Genomic DNA, 24,842 nt, shown 5'->3' with positions numbered 1-24,842 from the left:
CTCAGTCTCCCGGTAAGAATAATACCTCACTTATATAGGTGGGCCAAGTGCCTGTGACAGTGAAGAGCCAAAAACATGTCGAAATTGAGGGGGAACCAAAGCTGATCCAAAAGGGCAGTTTGAAAAAAATCATTTTTAGGCTTTCAAGTGGGGCAGAATTTTTATCGGTATAGATGCGGCAATGCTGGGTGGTAGGAACTTGGGATTCCTGCAGATTCCGGAAGGTTCCATCACAAAAATGTGGGAAAAATGTGTGATTTCCAGCAAAAGGCAAGGGGGGCAGAAATGGACTAAAATAAATTTGCCCCCCAGGGGAGCGACCCTTGCCTAAGGGGGTCACTCCCCTTATCAATGTACACATACAAAAAATAATCCCTGGTGTCTAGTGGCTTCACAGACCGGCCTACTTAATATAGGCTGATCTGCCCCTGGGGGGGGGGGGCGAGCGGGGGGGGGAAAAGGCCTAATAAAAAAAATTGCCCCCTGGGGAGCTACTCTTGCCAAAAGGGTTGTTCCCATTATTCCAAGTTCATTAAAAAAAATCCCTGGTGTCTAGTGGCTTCTGCTCCCCCCAGCGGCAGATAGGTGTAATCAATATAGGCTGATCTGCCCCCGGGGGGGGGGCAGAAAAGGCCTAATGAAATTATTGCCCTTGGGGATCGACCCCTGCTTAAGTGATTGCTTCCCTTATAACAAATAAAATTAAAAAAACAATCCCTGGTGTCTAGTGGCTTCTGCCCCTCCTGGGGGCAGAAATGGCCTTAGATTAAATGCCCCCCTTGGGGTGTGACCCTTGCCCAAGGGGCTGCTACCCTTCCCTGTTTACCTAAGGTAAACAAAATCCCTGGTGTCTAGTGGGCATTCCTGCAGCACAAGCGCTATGTGATCGTGCTGCAGGAATGCTCAAAGAGACATGAAAAGGGAAGGAAAAAGCCTTTCCTTCCCTTTTCATGCCTCTCTGCCTCCCCTGCCCCCGTACCGAGGAGAAACTAATCTGTTTCCACTTGGATCGCGCTGGAAGCATGTTTCCAGCACGATGGGATGTGACCTCTGATGAGGTCAGCGCGTGATCGCACGCTGACGTCATCAGATGTCACTGGGGGTTAAGGGGGAGCGGTGGAAGGGGAAGCGATTCCCCTTCCATCCCAGCCCATGGGAGAGTGGTGGGAGGCCAATGGGGGGTGGGCCGGGTCCAGGACGACGTGGGTACGCCCATGGCACCTGAGCGCCGAGCCACCGGATGTAACCACCTCGTCCTCGGCACCCAAGGAGTTAACAGAAGAGACAACACTGTGAGCAGTGGTTAATCCTTTTTATTCAGAAAACGATGGCAGAACAAGACGTCAGACGTGTTTCAGCTTTCCTCGGCCTTTGTCATGATGTTTGCATACACAAACACATGATATTTAATCCTCCTATTGTCTGACAGCATAAGTGATGTGTGACTAGTCCTAGCAAATTCAACTAAAAAACACCTGTCATCTTAAAAGAATGTCATTAAATGGATTTTACCATAGTTTATAAATCATTACAATTCATCTCAATTTTATGTTTCTTTAACAATTGTATTTATAATGACCAATAAATACCTTATCAGAAAAACCCTAAGTGCAGAAAGCTATACCACCACATGGGCCAATTATAAATTCTCAAATTATTATAAACTCAATCCCACCCAAGTGGGTTATATATTGGTGATATAGGAGAATACATGCGCCTATTTCCTGAATTGGACGCCAGTGGGCTATCACAAAATTCTTTTGTTAGTGCCCTAACACCAACAAGTTTCTGTGCTTGATAATCACAATAATCAAAACATGAGAAATATGAGGGACATCACTCTCCTCAGCTGCGGCATTATGTTAGGGTGGCACAGTTTGGTTTGGTTTCACTATGTGTGTATGAAAAACCCTTCAAAAGCAAATTCCTCAAACCTGAAACATAGGCATGAATGACACAATTTAAATCCAAGAGTTATGCTATTAGAGAAAGAAAAGTCAAGTAAATGCTCTTTTAAAATTACACTGTCACTTTTTGTGGTACTTAAGCTCATGCAGATTTTCTGAAGCAAATTTAGGCAAGTAACTACAATAATAATTTAGAATGTTCAGAAATGCATTTGTCTCTTCAAGATAAGCACTCTGCCAAAATATAAGGTCTGCAATACACCAGCTGTTCTAGGAAAGCACAGCACTCAAAGAACACACTCCCTGGAGAATACTAGTCACTTAGCTGCAGTCTTTTCCGGAGTGCTGGAGGAATGCCTGGTGTCAGCTGGTACAGGAACAAAGAAAAGAATTGCATTAAAAGTCCTGAATATAAGGATGACAGCAGGGGCTGGACTGCCAAATCAGATGCTGAGATCAGGAAGCAAAACAAAGCCAAGCAGGGTGGCATGCTTCACTCTGCTATTTATAGCCAATCAGGAAAGCAGTTGAGTTTCCACATGTGGATGAGTCACCACACCAAATTAGAAGCACATGTCTACACCACACCCAATTAGAAGGACATGTCTACACCTGCTCACATTAGCAAACAAGCATTGGTTAAACAAGCATTGATAAAACCAATTGTGTAACACAGCACATTATATTTACTTGGAAACAAGAAGGTTTAACCAAGAACATAGATATGATTTATCCCTAATCCCTGGGGATGCTGACAGATAACGCAGGAGGCACCTTGGGGACTCCTGACAACTGCCCCTCAATGGCTTTAAGACATACTTTTGAACAGATAACTTAGTACTGCCTGTTTACCTCTTGGGGCATGTGCATTCCTGAATATATATGTTGCATATTCTGTCCTGCAGTTCAATGCATGCTTTATCCACATCTTCTCCTGACTTAGTTGCTGCTTCCATAGTGTTTTTGCCATGTAGACATGCTTTGCATTTCTTACACTTTTCAAATCCTTTGGGGTGATTCATCCACTGTGCTTACTACTGATAACATAGTTCCGTACCCAAATGCCCTTCATGGAGCGTCCCCTTCTGTATGTTATCATGGGTTTTTCACTGATTTCACATCCTATCACTGGATCTGTCTTGATAATGTGCCAGTGCTTGTGTAATGATCACCACAACCTGTTGTGTTGACTGCTAAATGTGGTAATAAACCTACTCTCATTATCAAAACCCTGTTTGTGCCTTTGTTGCTTACATAAGAGTGTTTCTCTGTCTTGTGTTTCCACTCTCGCTTTTGCTCTATATAGTGTGTTTTCCCTGTAGACTCTAGCTCTTAGTCGGGTAAGCATAGTATTTTGTGTATGTTTAAAAGATTCCTTTGAACTGCAAATGCGCTTTGCCCTCAGTAGTTCTCCATATGGTATACTGTTCTTCAAAGGTATCGGGTGGCATTTCCTGCTGTGTCCTTATTATATACAGTGGTGGTGATCTGTGAATTTCCAATTTCCAATTTCCATCTAAAAATTCAATACTCACATCACTGTATGGCTTGTGAAGCTCAGGTTTAAATTATTGCCATTGATCTGCCTCACAAATTCCTCAGCCAGCTCATTGACTCCCTTCCATAGTATAGAAATGTCATCTATGTATCTGACCCATACCAAAAAATAGGGTTACCTTGCCTGTAGTTCTGTGCCATGCAATACCTGCTCCTCCCACCAGCCCATATGCAAATTTGCGTAGCTGGGGGCAAAGCAGGTACCCATTGCTGTTCCTTGCATTTGCTGAAACAACTCATTATTAAACAGGAAAACATTGCTGGTAAGGCACCATTGAATCATTTGTATTAGCAATTGATTATGTTTGAAAAATCTTATCAGCCTTGATCTGAGGAAATGTTTCACAGCTCTCAAACCATCTTGATGCCTGATTCTCATCTACTATGAGATTACATCTAAACACATCATTAGATAATCATCCTCCCACTGTATGTCAAACATTCACTTTAGAAAATAAGAAGTGTCTTTGATATAAGATGGCAAGCTCATTACTAGGGGTTGTAAAAACAAATCCACATATCTGGACACATTTTCAAACAGTCCCTGTTCTTGTGTATTTTTAGTAACAAATAAAATATTGCTAACTTGGGATGGGAGGTTTTAAAAAAATGTTTTCTTCCACATCCAACAGCTCCTCATCTCTCCATTCCTAAAGTTCTGCCAAGAACTTGTCACACATTGATACATAATATGTCCTAGTAATTCTCTGATAGCAGTTGATATAATTTAACTTTGATTATGCTTCCTGTGAATACATTTCTTTAGGCCACAACACCACATTGCCTCCTTAGTCAGAATTTCCGAAAACACACTCATTTACATTCAACCATTTATCCATCACATTTTTAAATTACACCATCCAGGGTTGTACTGGATTTTCATGTTTTTTTGCCTGTCACTGTAGCTTCTGAAGCTTCTGGATCATATTCCCTGTGAAGGTGTCTGTGTTGTCATAAGGCATAGTGGGCATAAACTGGGACTTTGGTCTGAAGGGGTTTCTGCTTCTTCATCCCCCATTATATACTGCTCTCTCAAAATATCTGAATCTGTGAGTTCAGATACTGTCCCCTCTTCCCAGTGTTCCCGTTCCAAGAGATCCCTAAGTAAATACACACCTGGGGACAGAAATTACTGTGTGTGTGTGTGTATTAGTCTCTTTCTCTTTCCCACTCCTTTGCTAGGTTTTAAACATTTTGTGAGTTTCAGTTTATGTGTAAACATGTACAAATGAATTCTGCTTTGTTCATAATTTAAGGTAGCACCAAGATAGGAGGAAAGTCCTAATGAGAAAACTTAACTATCTTCTTGAGATGAAGGTATGGTGGTTAAATAATTACTGTGTTTCATTTTTACACATAACTGCGTGTTGACATCCCTGCAGAGTTGTCTCCTCCTCTTCCCTTACTCTCTACACCTCTGTTGCCTCCTCCTCTTCTTTGTGTTCTTGGTTGATAATTTGTTCATCGACCCAGCCTTAAATAACAGAACTCATCGTGTACAGAGGTAAATGGTCCTGTTGATGAGGTGCTTCCCTCATGATCTGACTTTGAATCTGTATCTGAGCTGAGATCACTAAGTGAAATATTTTGTTTCAGTTTATTCAATTCCTCCAGGTGATCTCTTTGGATGTTTTCAAACCGTCTGGAAAATGTATAGATCCATCCTTATTTATAATCTCTTCTATTCCTTTGAAACTTCTATAATTCTTTGCTCTTGTGCCTTCTTCACGCTTAATCATTCACGTTTTCTTTTCTCCCAAAAACGTATTTACTGCAGCCTTATCAGTCTCGGCTTGTAGTAGTTTGTTACTCTGTCTGATTTGTGTCAAAATCTGGTCTGGGTCTAAGGTTGCATATTTAGAAGGGCTAGCATCTTCATGGAACTCTCTGCATTTAGCTCTGCCCATTCTGTGATCAAGTCTGTGTGTGGAATCTCCTAAGTGGGTGAAATCATGAGTCTCAATAGTTAAACAAATTCCCTTTCATGCAACCTTATTCAAGGAAATTTCCTACAATTGTTCGCCGTCAAGTTTAATTAGAATGCGATAAAATATACACCATATAGAGATTACAAGAAATTAATTCCTCACAAAATTATTTTAAACTCTGTCTCCATTATATAAAAAAGTTGGTTACATTTATGAATCTTTCAATAGAAATTACACAAATAATCTATTTGCCATATAAATGTTCGTAGGCATCTAATAAAAGAATCCTTTAAAATATTTAAAATATACTTTTCTCACATTTCTTCATATTTTGTCACCTCACAAATCAGCATATGTCACTGATTCCTATCTCCGTATATACCTTCTGTCATAGCAGACTTTCTAAACCGCTCACTTTCTCTTTTTGTATGAAGAAAATTATTTTTCATCTCCACAGTATATACTCAAGACACAATGGGGGTCATTACAACCCTGGCGGACGGTGTTAAAGGTGCGGTAATACCGCAAACAGGCCGGCGGACAAAAAAAGGGAATTATGACCCTGGCGGAAACCGCCAACAAAGACAGCCACGGCGGTACAGACAAGCAGCGCGGCGGTCACCGCCAACAGACAGACGGAAGACAATGTACCGCCCACAGTATTACAACAGGCCAATCCGCCACCTTTTCCGGGGCGGATTCACCGTGGATAAAAACATGGCGGAAACAGTTACTGCAATGGGAAAACGCTCACCTGAACACATCCCACGAGGAACGAGGACTCCATGGATCCCGAATTACACATTCTACCGCCCCTTGTATTCCTACTCATCTACGAAGACCAACACCAGCGCGGCCGAAGACAACAGTGAGTACTGCACCTACGACATGGGGGAGGGGAGAGGCAAAAGTTAAGGGGACACACATGAAACACCCCCACCCCCACCCTCGCATATTACAACATACACACCAATGCATCCACAAAAATCACATTAACAACCCACAATCCCCCCGGAAGAATGCAAAGACAAAGCGAAATCAGTTCAAACATTGTAATGTAGCAATATACATGTCTGTCAAAAATATGCAGATATATAATAAAATCAGCCAGAAATTTATACATTACGAGAAGTAGTGCAGATATGCACATATCAATGTCCGTGCACCACTAGTCCAAAAATGCATGGGCGAGGCCCACAGTAGATACCTGGCCACAATCGGAGAGAACACTGCTGGGGCATCAGATAGAAATACTACAGGCACCTCAGGGGGAATGGAAGGGGGGGCACCCCAGCTGGATGACTGCAAAGCCAGATCCACGACGGGGCTCCATGCCCATTGATGTATCCTGGGGAGTGCTAAGCCACAGTCTCTCAAGTCTATACAGTGGGTGGCTTGCCCACTGGACCATCCTGGGGAGTGCAAAGCCACAGTCTCTCAAGTCTCTACAGTGGGTGGGTTGCCCACTGTTACATCCTGGGGAGTGCAAAGCCACAATGTCGCAAGTAGATAACAGCAGCCACTGGCTCTGGAGGGGGACTGGTGCCCAGACTGGATTAGTCTCCCCGTGAAAGTTCCTGTCCCGTCACTGTCCCAGCTGCACATGGGATAACGATGCTTGATGTGGCGGTCTTATCATTCTTACCCGGTGCATGCCCTGTTCAGCGGTGCTTTGCCATGGCGGTCTATGGACTGTTCAGCGGTGCTTTGCCATGGCGGTCTCTGGACTGTTCAGCTGTGCTTTGCCATGGCGGTATCTGGACTGTTCAGTGGTGCTTTGCCATGGCGGTCTCTGGACTGTTCAGCGGTGCTTTGCCATGGCGGTCTCTGGACTGTTCAGCGGTGCTTTGCCATGGCGGTTCTGGAACCGGCATTGGTGTGTGGCATGACGTTCCCTCATAGCCCACCTGGGCTGTGGCAGCCGGGGCACTCCTGGGCACTGACTCCGGCGGTGGCGGTGGTCTCCTGACCAGTGACGATACTTGGGCCCTCCTGGGCACTGACTCTGGCGTTGGCGGTGGTCTCCTGACCAGTGACGAGACTTGGGCCCTCCTGGGCACTGACTCCGGCGGTGGACTCCTGACCAGTGACGAGACTTGGGCCCTCCTGGGCACTGACTCCGGCGGTGGCGGTGGTCTCCTGACCAGTGACAATACTTGGGCCCTCCTGGGCACTGACTCCGGCGTTGGCGGTGGTCTCCTGACCAGAGACGAGACTTGGGCCCTCCTGGGCACTGACTCCGGCGGTGGCGGTGGTCTCCTGACCAGTGACGAGACTTGGGCCCTCCTGGGCACTGACTCTGGTGGTGGTCTCCTGACCAGTGACGATACTTTGGCTCTCCTGGGCAATGACTCTGGCGGTGGTCTCCTGACCAGTGATGATACTTGGGCCCTCCTGGGCAATGACTCCGGTGGTGGTCTCCTGACCAGTGACGATACTTGGGCCCTCCTGGGCACTGACCCCGGCGGTGGCCTCCTGACCATTGACGATACTTGGGCCCTCCTGGGCAATGACTCCGGCGGTGGTCTCCTGACCAGTGACAGTACTTGGGCCGTCCTGGGCACTGACTCCGGCGGTGGTCTCCTGACCAGTGACAGTACTTGGGCCCTCCTGGGCAATGACTCCGGCGGTGGTCTCCTGACCAGTCACGACGGTGCTGGCGGTGGCATCTCGACCGCCGGGAAGGATGCCGCCCTTCTCCGCCGTGATACTCACAACAGGCTGGGCAGATTTCCTCTGGCCCTTCCCCACCTTTGGTGGAGTCACAGCTGACTCTCCAATCCCCTTGGGACCCTTGTGAGTTGTTTTCCCTCCAGGAGTCTTCACACGGTCCCGTCGTCCACTTTCCAATTTCAGAGCCTTTACAGGGGGTAGGCTGCCAGTGCCTTGGCTCCGGGTCATACTGCCTGCCCTGGTGGCCGGTGCACTCCACACACCTTGAACAGGCACCACTGGTATTGGAGGCTTTTTGGCTGAGGCGCTACGACGGATGAATTGGAGGGGGGTGGGGGCAAAAAGGTCAACTTTACAGAGGGACAGTTTCTGACGAACACTGGGATGGGTAGTTGGAGGGGGCCTGGGAGTGGAGGAAGAGGAGGTGGTTGTAGGAGGTGTCACTTTAGGTGTTTTGGGTGCAGGTGCAGGTACTGGAGGCTGTCGTGAGGTGGATGGATGTTGGGTGTGTGGGTGCTCGCGTTTGTGTACTTTTGGAGGGGGCGTCACAGACACACTGGGAGAGGACACAGGGGACGTGTAAATGGCAGTGGAGGTGGTGAGCGCAGGTGAGCGGGAAGTGGTGCTGGGTGTTCTGTTGCGAGTCCTGGTGCCTGTAGATGTAGTGCATGCAGGTGTGTGTGTAGACGAGACTGGAAGGGAGGACGGAGAAGAAGAGGAGGGGGACACAGTGGAGGCAGTGGATGTTGCTGTGTCTGTATGTGTGTGATGCTTGCGTGAGTGCCTGTGGCTTGTGTGGTGCCTATGTTTGCTTGAGCTACCTGTGTGTGTTGACTTGTGTGCATGCTGGTCTGTAGGTGTGCTTGGGATGGGCTGGGGTACAGGGGATTGGGTCTGGGTGGAGGAGGTTGGAGGGGGAGGCTAGACACAGGGACAATGGCTGCCATCAGTGCTGAGGCCAGAGATTGCAGGGTTCGCTGAAGGACAGCCTGACCAGAATGAATGCCCTCCAGGAATGCATTACCATGTTGCAACTCTCTTTCTACACCCTGGATGGCATTCACAATGGTAGACTGCCCAACAGTGAGGGACCTGAGGAGGTCAATGGCCTCCTCACTGAGGGCAGCAGGGGTGACTGGGACAGGGCCTGAGGTGCCTGGGGCGAAGGTGATGCCCACCCTCCTGGGTAAGCGGGTATGGGGTGAACGCTGAGGGGCTGCTGGGAGGGCGGTGCTGGTAGGGGAGGTGGCGGCTGTACATGTAGAAGTGGGGCGCACAGATGGTGCTGCCACCACAAGGGAGCTCCCATCGGGGGACAAGTCCGTGTCGCAGCTTGGTGATCCGGTGGCCGACGTGAAGCTCCCCTCGCCCTCCGTCCACTGGTGCATTCTGAGTCCGTGGTGTGGCCCTTCATGGCCATGTGGGATGCAGCTCCCTCGTGCTCCGGTGCCACTGTACCTCCGCCTGATGATGCTGATGCACATAAGAACAGCGAAAGCACAAAAAGGGGGGGGAAAGACAGAAGAAGAACAGGTTGAGTGCATGGCATACCGCTACCGTTGGCGGACAAGACAGACACAGCATCCCCCTGCACTATGCCGTGCTCCTGGCCTCTGCATATGCAATTCCTGGGATATGGCCTACATGGCTATGGTGGACATCTGCACACATGGATGCCACAGGGGCATATATACCTGTACTTGGCACTCTACTGCGGTGGTGTAGAGTGCCACATGGGCTGCATTACAGAGGGGCCTAGTCTACGTATTTCTGGCTGGCCTAGGTACACCCACAGGCTTCCTCCCCCACCCAGACCCCTCCACTGCGCGCAAAGTCCGCAGAATGAGGTTGTACTCACCCCCTTGTGTCTGCTGTGATGCCCTCAAGTGCCCATCCAACTCAGGGTAGGCCACCGGCAGGATCCGGAACATCAGGGGGGTCATGGTGCGACGGGCACCCCTCCCACGTTGGGAGGCCATCCCCAGCTGAGCCTCCGCCGTCTTCTTGCTGCAGCTGCGAATGTCCTCCCATCTTTTCCGGCAGTGGGTGCCCCGTCTCTGGTGGGCCCCCAGGGTCCGGACGTCCTTGGCGATGGCACGCCAAATGTCCCTCTTCTGGTGGGCGCTGACCTACATGACATGTACAAGGGAAGACGAAAAGTCATTACTAACTGCACCGTTGATGTGAGCCATGTGGCCCATTCATTCACATGCATTAATGTTCCCTGAACTCTGCCCCCTTCCCTCTTAAAACCAGCCCTCTCCACCCAGGCCTAGCCCATACAACGTGCTCCCTGTGTACTAACCTGTTGGTCTGGAGGACCGTAGAGTAGCGTGTACTGGGGGAGGACCCCGTCTACCAGTTTCTCCAACTCCTGAGCAGTGAAGGCAGGGGCCCTTTCCCCAGACGCAGCAGCCATCGTCGCTTCCAGACCGAGGTCACAGCAGCACTTGCAGTGTAGGTCCTCTCGAAGATCAGGTATCTAGTGATTGAACAGATAGAAAATGGCGGTGACGTCCGCAGCGGTGCGTATCATTACCGCCGGCGCACCTGTTCATTGGCTCCTGGGACCCATAGGGTCCTATGTTAACCAATGCAGCATTGAGCCGCAGTCTACGACCGCCTACCGCAACGGTGTGCAACGCCAGCGCAGTTACCCCACAATCCCATTGTCCCAGTTTAGAGGTCAGGCAGCCGCCATTTCAGGGGCCCACATGGCTTCATTTACTTCTGCGTCACACATAGCTAGGCCTACACTCAACACACATACAGGAAGGGTTTTGTGTTTGGTGCAGTCTTCTGTGTAACTGTGGGTACATACCTGGAGGAAAATTGACTTTTTCGTCGCTGTTGTCCTTCGTAGGCGCCGTCAGCTGGGACATGTGAGAAGATGGCGGAATCCTCTGGTGTACCGACCGCTGGTGGACCTGTTGACAATGGAAGAGCGACATGTAATCGTCACCTACAGGTTTGACCATGCCACAATCCAGGAACTATGTACCCAGTTGGAGCCAGACCTGATGTCACCAATCCGCCATCCCACTGGAATCCCCCCTGACGTGCAGGTGCTGTCAGTGCTCCATTTCCTTGCAAGTGGGTCATTTCAGACAACAGTGGCCATGGCATCGGGGATGTCCCAGCCTATGTTTTCGAACGTCTTGTCCAGAGTGTTGTCTGCCCTGCAGAAACACGTAAGGAGATACATCATTTTCCCTGAGGTGGAAGATTTGCCTACAGTTAAAGGTGACTTCTATGCCCTTGGACATATCCCCAACGTCATAGGTGCCATTGATGGGACCCATGTAGCTCTGGTCCCCCCCCCCCACCGGAGTGAACAGGTGTAGAGGAACAGGAAGAGTTATCCTTCCATGAATGTACAGATGGTCTGTTTGGCAGACCAGTACATCTCCCAGGTTAATGCTATGTTCCCTGGCTCAGTGCATGACGCCTACATCCTGCGGAATAGCAGCATCCCTGATATGATGGGTCAACTCCAGAGGCACCGTGTATGGCTATTAGGGGACTCTGGTTACCCCAACCTTTCCTGGCTATTGACCCCAGTGAGGAATCCCAGGACCAGGGCAGAGGAACGCTACAATGAGGCCCATGGGCGGACTAGGAGGGTGATCGAACGCACCTTCGGCCTCCTTAAGGCCAGGTTCAGGTGCCTCCATATGACAGGTGGTTCCCTATTCTACTCACCGAAGAAGGTGTGCCAGATCATCATCGCCTGCTCAATGCTTCATAATTTGGCTTTGCGACGCCAGGTGCCTTTTCTGGGGGAGGATGGTCCAGATGACGGTGTTGTGGCAGCTGTGGAGCCTGTGGAGCCTGTGGAGCCTGTGGACAGTGATGAGGAGGAAGCTGAGGAAGAAGACAACGACAACAGGGAGTCAGTCATACAGCAATATTTCCAGTGACACACAGGTGAGAACATTTTCATTTTTACCATTACATTCACTGTCACACGTCTTCCTCTATCCTGTTTGTAATTTAAGGGGATTATTTGGTAATTGAGTTGTTTCTTTCTATTACGGTTTCACAGCTGTGGTTACCAATGTGTGTCACCTACTTGCATCCTTCAAGGACTTGTGATGTGTGACATTGGTATGTTGCCTTTACATCTCACAACGCATTTTGACACTGTAATAGATATTCCATTTTAACAAATCATAGACTGACTCCAGATTGTTTTGTGTTTCAAGGGTGTTTATTGAAGTGCTCAGAAATGGGAGGGGGTGGCAAAATGGTGATGGGTGATGGCGGAGGAATGTCCATGGCAGAATCCAGTCTATTAGTCTCACAGGTGCACTGCCCATATGGGCATAGGAAGTGGAGCTGGGGCAGTTCAAGTATGGACAGGGTAACAAAGTGGGACAGTGGGGGGGCAATCAGGGTGGTCTCATTTCCTGGCGGGGTCTGGCCATCTTGCTCTGTCCTGTTCCTGGATCTCAGGGACCGCTTGCGTGGTGGTTGTCCGTGTGCAGGGGGTGGGGTGCTGGTGTGGTGGTCCTGTGGCGGGGCGTCCTGTCCACTAGCGCCAGCGGAGGTGGTGGGCAGTTCATCGTCCTGGCTAGTGTCAGGGGCCCCTTGGAGTGCCACGGTGTCCCTCAGGGTCTGCTGTATGTCCTTCAGCACCCCTACGATAGTGCCCAAGACGGAGCTGATGGTCCTGAGCTCCTTCCTCCCTGAACCCCAAATACTGGTCCTCCTGCAGGCGCTGGGTCTCCTGAAACTTGACCAGGACCGTCGCCATCGTCTCCTAGGAGTGGTGGTATGCTCCCATGATGGAGGTGAGGGCCTCGTGGAGAGTGGGTTCCCTTGGCCTGTCCGCCCCCTGTCGCACAGCAGCCCTCCCAGTTCCCTTGTGTTCCTGTGCCTCCGTCCCCTGGACCGTGTGCCCACTACCACTACCCTGTTGTTGTTGGGGTGGGGGTTATCCTGGGCTCCCTGTAGTGGTGGACACACCGCTGATTGATCTGTCCTGGGTACGGAGGTTTGGGCCCGCTGGGTGGGTGCTGTGCTGGTGTTACCAGAGGGTGGAAGGTCAGTGTTGGGCTGTGCCTGTGCAAGGGGAACCGACTGTCCCGAGGCCCACGATGGTCCGGGCTGGTCATCAGGATCCAGTAGGGCAGAGCTGCTATCGTCACTGTGGGCCTCTTCTGGGGGTGGAGTGGTGTTGTCTGGACCCTCTGGTGTGGTGACGGTCCTTCGTGTTCCTGCAGGGGCATAAGAGCATGATTATTGCATGTGTGTGTGTGATGGTGTGCAGTGGGTGGGTGTCTGTGTACCCCAGTGCAAGCATTCCTGTGTGGGGGCTTGTGTGATGATGGTTAGGGGGTTGTTCTGGGTATGTGCAGTGGGCATGCTTAGGTGAGAGGTGTCCATGCTTCGTTGTGTCATGCAGGGCTTGGTGTTGGGATGTGTAGTTTGTGTTATGAATACATTAGTGAGGAGTTGGGGTGATAGGGGAGGGTGTGAGGGTGGGGGGGTGTGATAGCATGCAGGTAGAGTGGGGGATAGGATAGTTAAGATTTGACTTACCAGTGTCCCATCCTCCACCGACTCCTCTGAGGCCCTCTGGATGCATGATGGTCAAGACTTCCTCCTCCCATGTTGTTAGTTGTGGGGGAGGAGGTGGGGGTCCGCCGCCAGTCCGCTGAACCACGATGTTGTGCCTGGAGACCGTTGAACGCCCCTTCCCCCGTAGGTCGTTACACCTCTTCCTGAGTCCTCCCTATTTCTTGGGTGCTGTCCCACAGCGTTGACCCTGTCGACTATTCTTCTCCATAGCTCCATCTTCCTGGCTATGGATGTGTGCTGCACCTGTGAGCCAAATAGCTGTGGCTCTACCCGGACAATTTCCTCCACCATGACACGGAGCTCCTCCTCGGAAAAGCGGGGGTGTCTTTGGCGTGCCATGGGGTGGTGTGTGTGATGTGTGGGGCGGTGTGAGTGTTGATGTATGTGGTGATGTGTAGTGGTGTGTGGTGTTTTGTGCGTGGATGTTGTGTGGGTGATGGTGTTGTGTGCCTCTGTATGGTAGGGTTGTCTTTGCTGTGCTGTCTATCTGGCCTTCGTCTGTGAATTGTGATCATAGGGGTTTGTGGGTGATGTGGGTGTGTGTTTTATATTGTATTGGGTGTGTGGGAGTGTTGTTTGTATGTGTATCAGGTGTGTGTATTTTGAATTGTCCAATGTGGCGGTGTTTTGGAGATGTTTGTGTATTTTGAGCGCAACGGTGTGTACCGCCAATGGAATACCACTGTTGAAAGACCGCCGCGTGGATTCATGGGTCGTAATAGCATGGGCGTGTTTCTGTTGGCGTGGAGGTGGAGGATTTGTTATCGCCAGTTTATCACTGACCTTTGGTGTGGCGGACTTGTGTGGGTGTCTGAATTTCGGCAGATTCCGAAATGTGGGTCATAATAGCTGTGGCGGAAGTCCGCGGCCACGGCGGTGTATTGGCGGTCTTCTGCACGGCGGTAAGCGGCTTTTACCGCCAATGTTGTAATGACCCCCAATATAATTCTACAAAGCAAAATGACTACCGTAGTAAAAGCTGTTCACAATTACAAAAGCCAAAAAAGAAAACGGACTGTTGACGCGGCAATTTGGTGGTACTTGCAATGATTCCCCCCTCTTCTTCAGGACAGCAATACTTTTACAGAGATATACAGAGTGCTAGGAGACAGAGAAAGATATCACAGAATCACATTATTTGTCCGGTAATGTGAAGTTTACATACATGCTATCCCAACATTTTAGTGCAAACTATTAACCTCTGCAGATCCATATCACCCATTCACTTTGCTTGGGTAGAAATTCACTTTTCAAAGACTGTCTTGGTTGTAAATTAGACAGTTGAGACCCACTCCCCACAGGCAACTACTACCTCTTATACCAATTCTATTTATGGGTACTCAGTTATAATCATGAAATATATCTAGCTCTGATAGCCACCTTTCATTATAGGATCGGAAGTAAATATTCTTAAAATGTCTCTGACTTATAAATCATGATGTTATCATTCTACCTATGTTCTTCAGAGCCCTATAGGGATCAGTGTATAAATAATCATATTACCTTATGTTAGAAATGGGGTCTTTGGTTGGCAGTCAGGTTGCCCCATGTCCAAGCAAGGACCCTCACTCTAGTAAGGGTAAGTCACACACAATCCAAATTACCGGTGCCCACCCTCTGGTAGCTTGGCACTGAGCAGTCAGGCTTCACTTAGAAGGCAATGTGTAAAGTATTTGTGCAATAAATCATGCAAGAACACAGTATAGCACCACAAAAATACACCACACAATATTTAGAAAAATATATAGGGGGTGATTCTCACCCTGGCGGGCGGCGGAGGCCGCCCGCCAGATTTCCCCCCTCCAGAATACCGCACCGCGGTCATTAGACCGCTGCGGGTATTCTGGGTTTTACACTGGGCTGGCGGGCGACCGCCAAAAGGCCGCCCGCCAGCCCAGTGTAAAACAACCTTCCCACGAGGACGCCGGCTCCGAATGGAGCCGGCGGAGTGGGAAGGTGCGACGGGTGCAGTGGCACCCGTCGAGAATTTCACTGTCTGCAATGCAGACAGTGAAATTCATTGTGGGGCCCTCTTACGGAGGCCCCTGCAGTGCCCATGCCATTGGCATGGGCACTGCAGGGGCCCCCAGGGGCCCCACGACACCCCATACTGCCATCCTGTTCCTGGAGGTGGTATGGGGTGTCTGAATCCCCATGGCGGCGCAGCGAGCTGCGCCACCATGGAGGATTCAGAAGGGCAGCGGAAAACCGGCGGGAGACCGCCGGTTTTCCACTTCTGACCGCGGCCGAACCGCCGCAGTCAGAATGCCCTGCGGGGCACCGCCAGCCTGTTGGCGGTGCCCCCGTCATTTTAGCCCTGGCGGTCGACGACCGCCAGGGTTAGAATGACCCCCATAATGTTTATCTGATAAAATGCAGGTCAAAAGGATTCAAATGCAATAAGTATATTTTGAGATATCACTGTAAAAGTGATATAAAGTGTCTTTAGTCTTTTAAAAGCAATACATGTCTTTTTCAAGCACAAAGTACCTGGTTCACGTTCAAAATCTCCGCAAAGGACTGCCGAGGAGGAGATGCGTGGAAAACAATGGGGTGTGTGTCGATTTCTCGGGCCGCACATGGCGAGGCGTCGCTTGATTTTCACGCAGGGACGGCTGTGTGTCGATTTCCGGCACTCGGTGGTGGATCCTCTTCGGGTTGTGGGTTTTGTAGAAGCCCCAGGGATGATGCGTGGATTTCCGGCGCTGATGGTACGAAGTCACAGGGGCTGCATCGATCCAGTGGGCGTTGCGTGGAAATTTCTACTGCGCGGCAGGTGCTGCGTCGATTCCTCTCTGGAAGTCGGGCTGCGCCGTTCCGGCTCAGCTGTGCATCGATCCAGTGGGCCGTGCGTAGAATTTCTGGTCGCTACGCTCGCACTGCGTCGATCTTCTCGTTGCGAAGTCAGGCTTCGTTGTTCCCATTCAGCGTGAGGTGAATTTTTCACCGTGGTGCAGGCTGTGCGTCGTTTCTGGCAGGCTGTGCGTCAATTTTCGCCACACAAGGAGTCCTTCTTGTAGAGATGAAGGGGGTCATTCTAACTCTGGCGGTTGGCGGAGGCCGCCCGCCAGAGTTCCCCCGACAGAACACCGCTCCGCGGTCTGAAGACCGCCGCGGTGATTCTGTGTTTCCCGCTGGGCTGGCGGGCGACCGCCAGAAGGCCGCCCGCCAGCCCAGCGGGAAACCCCTTCCCATGAGGAAGCCGGCTCCTTATGGAGCCGGCGGAGTGGGAAGGTGCGACGGGTGCAGTTGCACCGTCGTGAATTTCAGTGTCTGCTAAGCAGACACTGAAATTCTTTGTGGGGCCCTCTTACGGGGGCCCCTGCAGTGCCCATGCCATTGGCATGGGCACTGCAGGGGCCCCCAGGGACCCCACGACACCCCATACCGCCATCCTGTTCCTGGCGGGTGAACCGCCAGGAACAGGATGGCGGTATGGGGTGTCGGAATCCCCATGGCGACGCAGCAAGCTGCGCCGCCATGGAGGATTCCTGAGGGCAGCAGAAAACCGGCGGGAGACCGCCGGTTTTCCTGTTCTGACCGCGGCCAAACCGCTGCGGTCAGAATGCCCTGCGGAGCACCGCCAGCCTGTTGGCGGTGCTCCCGCCGACCCCGGCCCCGCGGTCCTTGACCGCCGGGGTCGGAATGACCCCCGAAGTCTTTTTGGTCCTGAGACTTCAGGGAACAGCAGGCAAGCTCTGTCCAAGCCCTTGGAGAGCACTTCTCACCACAGGCAGAGAGCAGCAAGGCAGCAGTCCTTCACAGAAAGCAGTCAGGTGAGTCCTTTGGCAGGATCAGGCAGTTCTTCTTGGCAGGATGCAGGTTCTGGTTTAGGTTCTCTTCTCCAGGAAGTGTCTGAGTTGGTAGGGGCAGAGGCCCTGTTTAAATACCCAAATGTGCCTTTGAGGTGGGGGAGACTTCAAAGAGTGGCTTAGAAGTGCACAAGGTCCCTTTTCAGTTCAATCCTGTCTGCCAGGGTCCCAGTAGGGGGGTGTGGCAGTCCATAGCCTTCCTACCTTTTTGGAATCAAGTGGCTAGAAATTAGTATTGTGGATAATGACCGTGCTCTTTTGAACTTCTGTTTCTGAGATGGCACAATTTTTTCTCTCACACCCTCATCATGACTTATTAACTGTCATTGCTTCCTAAGGATCCTCCTTATCGAGTTGACTTCCTTGCTAAAGGAGATAACCAATCGTTTACTCTTGTTCAAATCTATTTCTCTTCTCTTAGTCTAATGAAGTAATTCTGTTCGTGATGCACTCTTGGTTTGTTCGTGTGCTTATTCCAGAACCTTCATTGGATATCTTTGAGACATGAACCTCCTTTTCCTTCTCTCAATGTTATTCTCAAACTCTCTTTCAGTTGAACAATTCCTTTTGATTCTCAGCATCTCTCCATAAGGGATAGTCCACTTGAGTTTTCGATCATGGTGGCTTGATGCATGGAAAACATGATCTGTGAAAGTGCCTCTATATAGTTTTGTTTCCTGTCTTTGGTTTTCTACATATACCAATGTACCCGAAAACTCAATTTTATCTTGACTAATGGTATATGGCCATGGAATTCTGTATGGACTGCTATTCAGACTTAAAAAGTATTTTTCAAAATCCTGCACATTTCCATCCCATACTACAAATACGTCATCAATGTAGCATAGACAAATTATAATCTTGTCAAGGTATTGCTCATGTTGTTCTGCCCATGCAAACTCTCTCTCCAACTATCAGATAGCGAGATCTGCGTAGCTTTTGGCAACTGAGTTTCCGATGGCAGTCCCGCATATGTGATGATATAGTTCATCTCCAATAAGAAAAAAGTTGTTCTTTAAAATACTTTCCATCATTTCCAATAATATATTTGTATAGTCTCTCTTGGATAAATTTTCCTTCTCAAGAAAGTAACTTCAAGCTGGTAATCTGAGGTCACGATCAATGCGGTGTATAATGACACAACAGCCATCTTAATCAGTCAGTAACCTTCTTGCCAAGGAATGATGTAGGAAATTGTTTGTATCCTTAAGATAGGAGTTCAACTGTTTGACAATCAGTGCTCAAAATACATCTACATATTGTGAAGCTTTTTTCATATATCAAGCCAATACTAGAAACAATAGGTCCTCCTGGTGTTTTTTTTGCCTTTTTGTGTACTTTACGGAGGAAATATATGGTAGGCATCATTGGAAATTCTACTATAAGAAAACTGGTCTCTTCATCACTCAGGAATCCTGAATCTTTCCAATTTGCCAGTTTCTCCTGATAGATTACAGTTATGTATTTTATTGGATTTTCCAGTACTCTCCTATAACACTTTGTGTCATTTAGTTGTCGGTAGGCCTCCATCATTTTATTATTCCTTGACTGTAGGACTATGTTCCCTCCTTTAACACCCGTTTGATTATTATTTATTGATCTTTGCTCAGTGCCTCTTGGGCACATCATTCCTATTTTGCTCAAATAATCAAGTTTTATCAGATTGGTTCTTTGTAATTTATCCAAATATCTCATTACACATTCCTGAAATATACCTGTTTTATTTCCTGGGGGCAAGATGAGGCAGAATCCTGATTTTTTTCTTGAGGTCACTCAGCCCTGCTCTAATTTGTATAATGCCTAGTTAATTTAGGATTTCATCTCCTGTGACTTCCATTTCCCTTTCTTCACCTTCCCCGAGTAGGTTCCTCAAAGTCACAAATGTATCAAAGTCCTCAATATTTAACTCAGTTTCTTTGTCTGTCCTTTTGAGGTACTGTCACTCCTATCTCCTTCTCTCATGGCATGATATTGCACCAATTTGAACTTGCACATCGATTTTAGTTTCCAGCCGGTTGAAGTGAGCATCTGGACAGAAGTTTAAACCTTTTCTCAAAATATTTACTGCAGTGATTTGTGCTTCTTTGTAAACTATACATGAAATTGTTTTGATCTATTATTCTTAGAGAATTTTATTGGAACATATTCCCCAGCTAAGGAGGGGAGACCTTTTTATACCAACGTACCTTCTGATGAACACTGCCCTTCTTAAACCAGCTTCTGAACTCCCTTTGAATAAGAGGACTAACGTCTTGGCAGGTAGTTTATCAAAATTGTGTTAGGTGGCCACCTTTGTTTCAACATATTTGTGACAGACCCTTACTATACTTAGTAAGCAAAGATCTGACCAACTGGTCAACAAGGAAACATTTCCAATTTCCAGATCTAGAGTGATCACCCAAACTAGGGTTTGGCCAACATATTGTAGATTTCACACTATTACTAGCCAGCAGAATTTTAGCAATACACTGCTTAGCCCTAGAATTCCAGACATGGCTGGATGCCTAAGAGTCGTGGGAGAATGTTGTGTGGAACAAGGAGTCAGAAAGGAACATGAAAAACTGCTGGAAGACCCAGAGATGTGGAAAGAACTAACTAAGACCTTGAGATTACCCTGTAAGACCACCCGCCAGTGAATGTATGATACATAAGTAGGTTGATTATAACTGCTGAAGCATATGAAAGAGTAATCGCTTAGGAAGGTCTGCTACATGTTACTGGAAGGAGACCCAGCTGTATCTTAAGATGGCAATCCAGCCTAGCTACGTATATAGTGATAGCAATGTAAAATGTATGACCTCCGCACAAGTCTCTGGCACAAGGTTAGTGTTGATGTTATAACTTAGTTCAAACAGTTTAAAAGAATGTATCCACTTTTAAAAATACTGCATATAATGAATTCATATATACTTTTAAAACTGCAAATAAAATCATTTAAATAATAGTGTGTTGCCTTTATTATGCACAGCATATATTGCGTTTTGTATAAATTTGAACTCAGATAAGTTGTTGGACACCTTCAGCACTTCTATATCTGCAACAGCTTAAAGGTAGACAGAGATCTAAAGAGCCTTTTGAAATGCTAGGTGAGTTTTGGGAGGGCAGTAAATAAGTGTGATATTTATTGACTCAATATCATAAATGCTCAAATGAGCTAACGTGTTCAAAAGCCACTAAAGGGGGTGAGTTAACAAGCTTCATTACAGCCCAGCTTTTTGTTGTATATTATTTGACGGTCTCTTCCTTTACCAGCAGCCCAATCAGCCCAAAAATGTTGTGTGACATGACTCCTGGATAGGTATAGAAGGACCTGACCCAGACGGTTCTCCAAGTCACATGCCGATTGCACAAGACATCTGGTATGTCTAGGCAGGGAACAAAAATGGATCTCACACCCTATAAAACGCAATACAAACTGGTCGAATGCTTCTCTTCTTTACTTGGACTGACACCGGTGGAGCGGCAAGGCAGTAATTTACGGCTGCCTCTAAAGTCAGACAGGAAAGAGTAACTAATGAATTGTATTGCGCTGGGAGTCCCTGTGTAGTTTACTATTATTTCTATGCCAACCTTGAATTGGGCTTTGTGTATTCCTTGTGTTTGCTGTACCCTCCATCTCCAAGTATGTCTGGTAGACTTAAGCTTTAAATTCTCCTGCACTAAGTTAGGTTGATTCAATGGTAATTTAAAGGACTTTGATCCCTCTCAGTTTGTAAATAGCTGTATTTTGAGTGTTTTGAATGCTCTTGCACGTCAGTACTTAGGTCAAAGACCGCCTATTAGTACTTCATTGTTGGCATTGGGATATTGCAAAGAAGTGTTAGACTCCCCATGGAAGGAAGCACCTTATAACTCTATGATAATTACTGTTTTTATATCTTCCTTTCCCCAAATCCTCTCTCCTATTGTTCTCATATTCCCTTCTCACCCTCTCCATGGTCTCTCTGTGGCTGCATTAAATATTTTCCTTCCTATCTTCTGTTTTCCACCCTCCAAACCTTTGCCCTGGTACCCCTCCTGTACCTTCATGCATTCTTCAAAATTCTGTGCTCTCCCTGCTTTCCTCTCTTTTGCCTTCACTTCAATCTCATTCTCTGTCTATGCCTCACTACCATACCATTGCTCTTTCATCTCTTGATTTTCCCCTCCTTTCTTCCAACCCCCTTTTCCTATTGGCTCTGCATCTCTTTCCTCTGCAATACACAGGTGCCTATATGATCCCATACCTGGTGCTCCTAATCATCATTGGGATTCCACTCTTCTTCCTGGAGTTGGCAGTAGGACAGCGCATCCGCCGCGGGAGTATTGGGGTCTGGAACTACATCTGCCCTCGGCTGGGGGGGATCGGCTTCGCGAGTTGTCTTGTAAGTGTTTATATATACCCTGCCCTAGGCTGTGCTAGATGACCATTGTCTGGAAAGTAATGAAATATCAGTGACCGATTCAAAGAAGCCTTAACAACCTTGCAGTACCATTCCTAGCCCATCACCACAATTTACTACAATAACTAAATACAGTAACTTAGACCTCTGGCCCTGCTCCTTACGGCCTAATTGATAATTGGTAGGAACCCGAGACCTTCTCCCGCAATAGCTCCAAATCAGCCTTTAAAGCCTACTGCTGGTCTCAGTTATCAACCTATGTGGTGCAACTGACAATGCCCAGCAAGCCAGACCAAACTACAAATCTTATGTTTATTTAAAAGCAAAACTAATTTAATACACATTCAATTAACTAGACAATCTGGTGAAGTTGTAATGGAGACATGAGACACAAGCAGGCTTTTTGGAGAGGTAATCAGCAGTGGCTTCAGGGGGAAAATGTAGCCAGCAAAGCAGTAGTGTGAGGAAAGGCAGGGGGGAAATCTATGCAAAATATAGTGATGCCCTTTGGGGCAGAGGTGTGTCCGGTGACTGGCAGATGTGTTCATAATGAATTTGAGGCAAATATAAAAGCAAATGGTACATTTCTAAGCATATTATGATAGCTGCAATAGCAGAAACTGTGTAAAATGTAAAGACTATATGACAGTAATAGATTGCTGCTTATGGAGTTTTCAAATTGTTCATGCTAGTGAATCCCAGAGCAAATATCCTGGGACTCTGGACTTGAACTCTGGTTCACCCTGGAAAGATATTTTCGCATCATCAGCATCAGCCCACTCACTAGGTACAGTATGTGTGAAGCTGCACCATGCAGCACTGGAAATACACTTTGTGAATGTAAGAGTGGAAATATCATGGTTCCTTACTAATGGGGAGTGTCAATTACCCTCTATCTACCCTCATGCCATTCTAGCCAGCCATACGATTTAGGCTGTTGGCTACGTATTTTACTGCCTACTGATTTGTCCCTAAATTCTAACAATTATTTAGACCAAGGCAGATATTGCTGCACATGTAAATAGTGCTTAAAAAACATAAACACAGCATGGTGCATTCTAAACACTGGCAAAGGCAATAGGTCTTCTCTACACAAAGTATTGGCTTTGTTAATGATCTTTTAGCCATGTTGTACGGCAGTGAAGCAGCTCTGCAGCATGGATGAAAGTTAAAACAACTAAGTGTCATGATGCGGCCAGCACTGGTTGCATCATAATGCTATTTTTATTGCTTGTGTGAAGGAGGTTGGGCCGAAGGAAACATGAAGGCAGTGGTGATTCAACACAGAGAGCAAAGAATGTAGAGGAAAAAAGCGCTATAACACAGTCAGCGATGTCTGCATAATAGTGCTTTTTTTGTTATGGCAAAGTGGGGTGACCAACACAGACATCTGAGAGTGGGACTGAGGGAGGGTGGTGTTGAACTGTCTAGGTAAGATCAAAAATGTAGTGCTTGAAAAGCAAACTATGGCAGCAGAGGTGGCAGCCAATCAAAGAGATATTAAAGAGGCAATTCTCCATGGGAAGACAAACACAAGATTGACAAGTTAGGGTACGAACAAGAAGTAGGCGAACACGAGTAACAAGGTAAGCAAACCAATTGTCAGAAATGGATAGTATCCAAGCCCCTCTGTATTTTTTGTAAGCCACAATATACCTTGCAATACATGGTGCATGCACTGCCTATTATGTTTGACCTAATGAGGCCGTCAGGCTGAGATGATCCCTAAGAGTCAACCAGGGCCTACTCCAGGATATTAACAGTCTGTTAAAATGTAGGGAGGGACATAGATATGGGTGGTGGCAGGGAGAGCAGTCTATTTTTCACCCGCTGCAGTTATTTAGATCACATGTTTTTAAACAGAACATTCCTGGTGCCTTGCTCTGTGTTGTACTCTTCAGAAAGGGTGGGGGCATACAGCGTAATAGAGGGGAAATAAGAAATGGTAAAGAAAGACAAAATTAATGTAAGAAAAAGAAAAGGTGAACAATACAAAGGAGAGGAGGAGGGGAAAAAATGACAGACTAGGTGAAGGTAATAATAGAGAGAAAGAGAAAGGAGGTAAGGGAAAAGAAAGAGGCTGGAAATAAGGATGCTCAGGGGCGTAGGAAGGAGATAATAAGAAGTGAGAGACAGATGGGGTAAGACAATGAAAGGGAACAAAGGATGAGATGAAAAGGATAGCAATACAGAAGAAGGAAAGACAGGTAGAATTTGGAGACCGTAAGCAGGGATGCAGCTACTGTTCATGCATTAGGTTTAGTGTCTCTTGGGTTTAGGAGAGTGAAGTGCTCACTGCACCCCAAGTAGCTCTATAGTTTAATCTCGATCTGACTGTGCTCCTCTTGGTGAGTAAGACTGGGGGATACTCATGCCCGTGGGCTCCTTTACCAAACCTCCATAGCCCTGCAGAACACTAGTAACAATTCTGCCTCCCTTATGTTTCTTTCCGGAGAGGCCTGAGAGACACAGCAAACCAAGGAAGTCTCAACTCAGAGTTCTACTTTCAAAGCAGCATAAATAGCTATCTTCTAAACCCCCTTCTGCTGTTGTGCACACACACGCATATACGCACACATACACACACACACATGCCTCGCAGACACCCAGAGGGCATTCCTGTTTCTTTGGCAATGAAACACATCAGAACACTGTTACTTCTCCAGTTCAAAAAGGCAGAAGCTAAAAACTAACATAACCTGGGCAGCATGTGTAAGGCAATGGCGGCAAGCCTGTTTTTTTTTTTTATATATCTAATAAGGATGGGCACTTTCCAGTGAAAATGGGGGACTGGTTTGTAATAGAAAGAGCTCTGCTGGTCCTGTGGATGCTAAAGTTAAGCACTGGGTATGCCCAGACGTGGTTCCCGGACTCACTATGCCACTGGATTCAAGCTAGCCTGGCTGATGAAGGGTGATACCCTGAAACCGGTCCCAGGATGCTTGTTTCTAGTTCAGGGACGACCTGGCCTGGCAGTTCGGGCTGGACTGTTCCCATGGG

At 47.8% G+C, this 24,842-nt stretch overlaps 1 protein-coding gene across 1 annotated transcript in view; it reads left to right on the top strand.

Annotated features, from left to right (window-relative positions):
* Positions 1 to 24,842, top strand: part of SLC6A17 (solute carrier family 6 member 17) — a 279,329-nt gene that overhangs the window by 146,386 nt on the left and 108,101 nt on the right. The window contains exon 4 of the mRNA XM_069238337.1: positions 21,667 to 21,824. Coding sequence (XP_069094438.1) covers positions 21,667 to 21,824 — 158 coding nt within the window. The remainder of the gene's footprint in view (positions 1 to 21,666; positions 21,825 to 24,842) is intronic.

The sequence above is a fragment of the Pleurodeles waltl genome, chromosome 6 (assembly GCF_031143425.1).
Source record: "Pleurodeles waltl isolate 20211129_DDA chromosome 6, aPleWal1.hap1.20221129, whole genome shotgun sequence".
Classification (NCBI taxonomy): domain Eukaryota; kingdom Metazoa; phylum Chordata; class Amphibia; order Caudata; family Salamandridae; genus Pleurodeles; species Pleurodeles waltl.
This window is presented reverse-complemented; position numbering and strand designations above follow the sequence as displayed.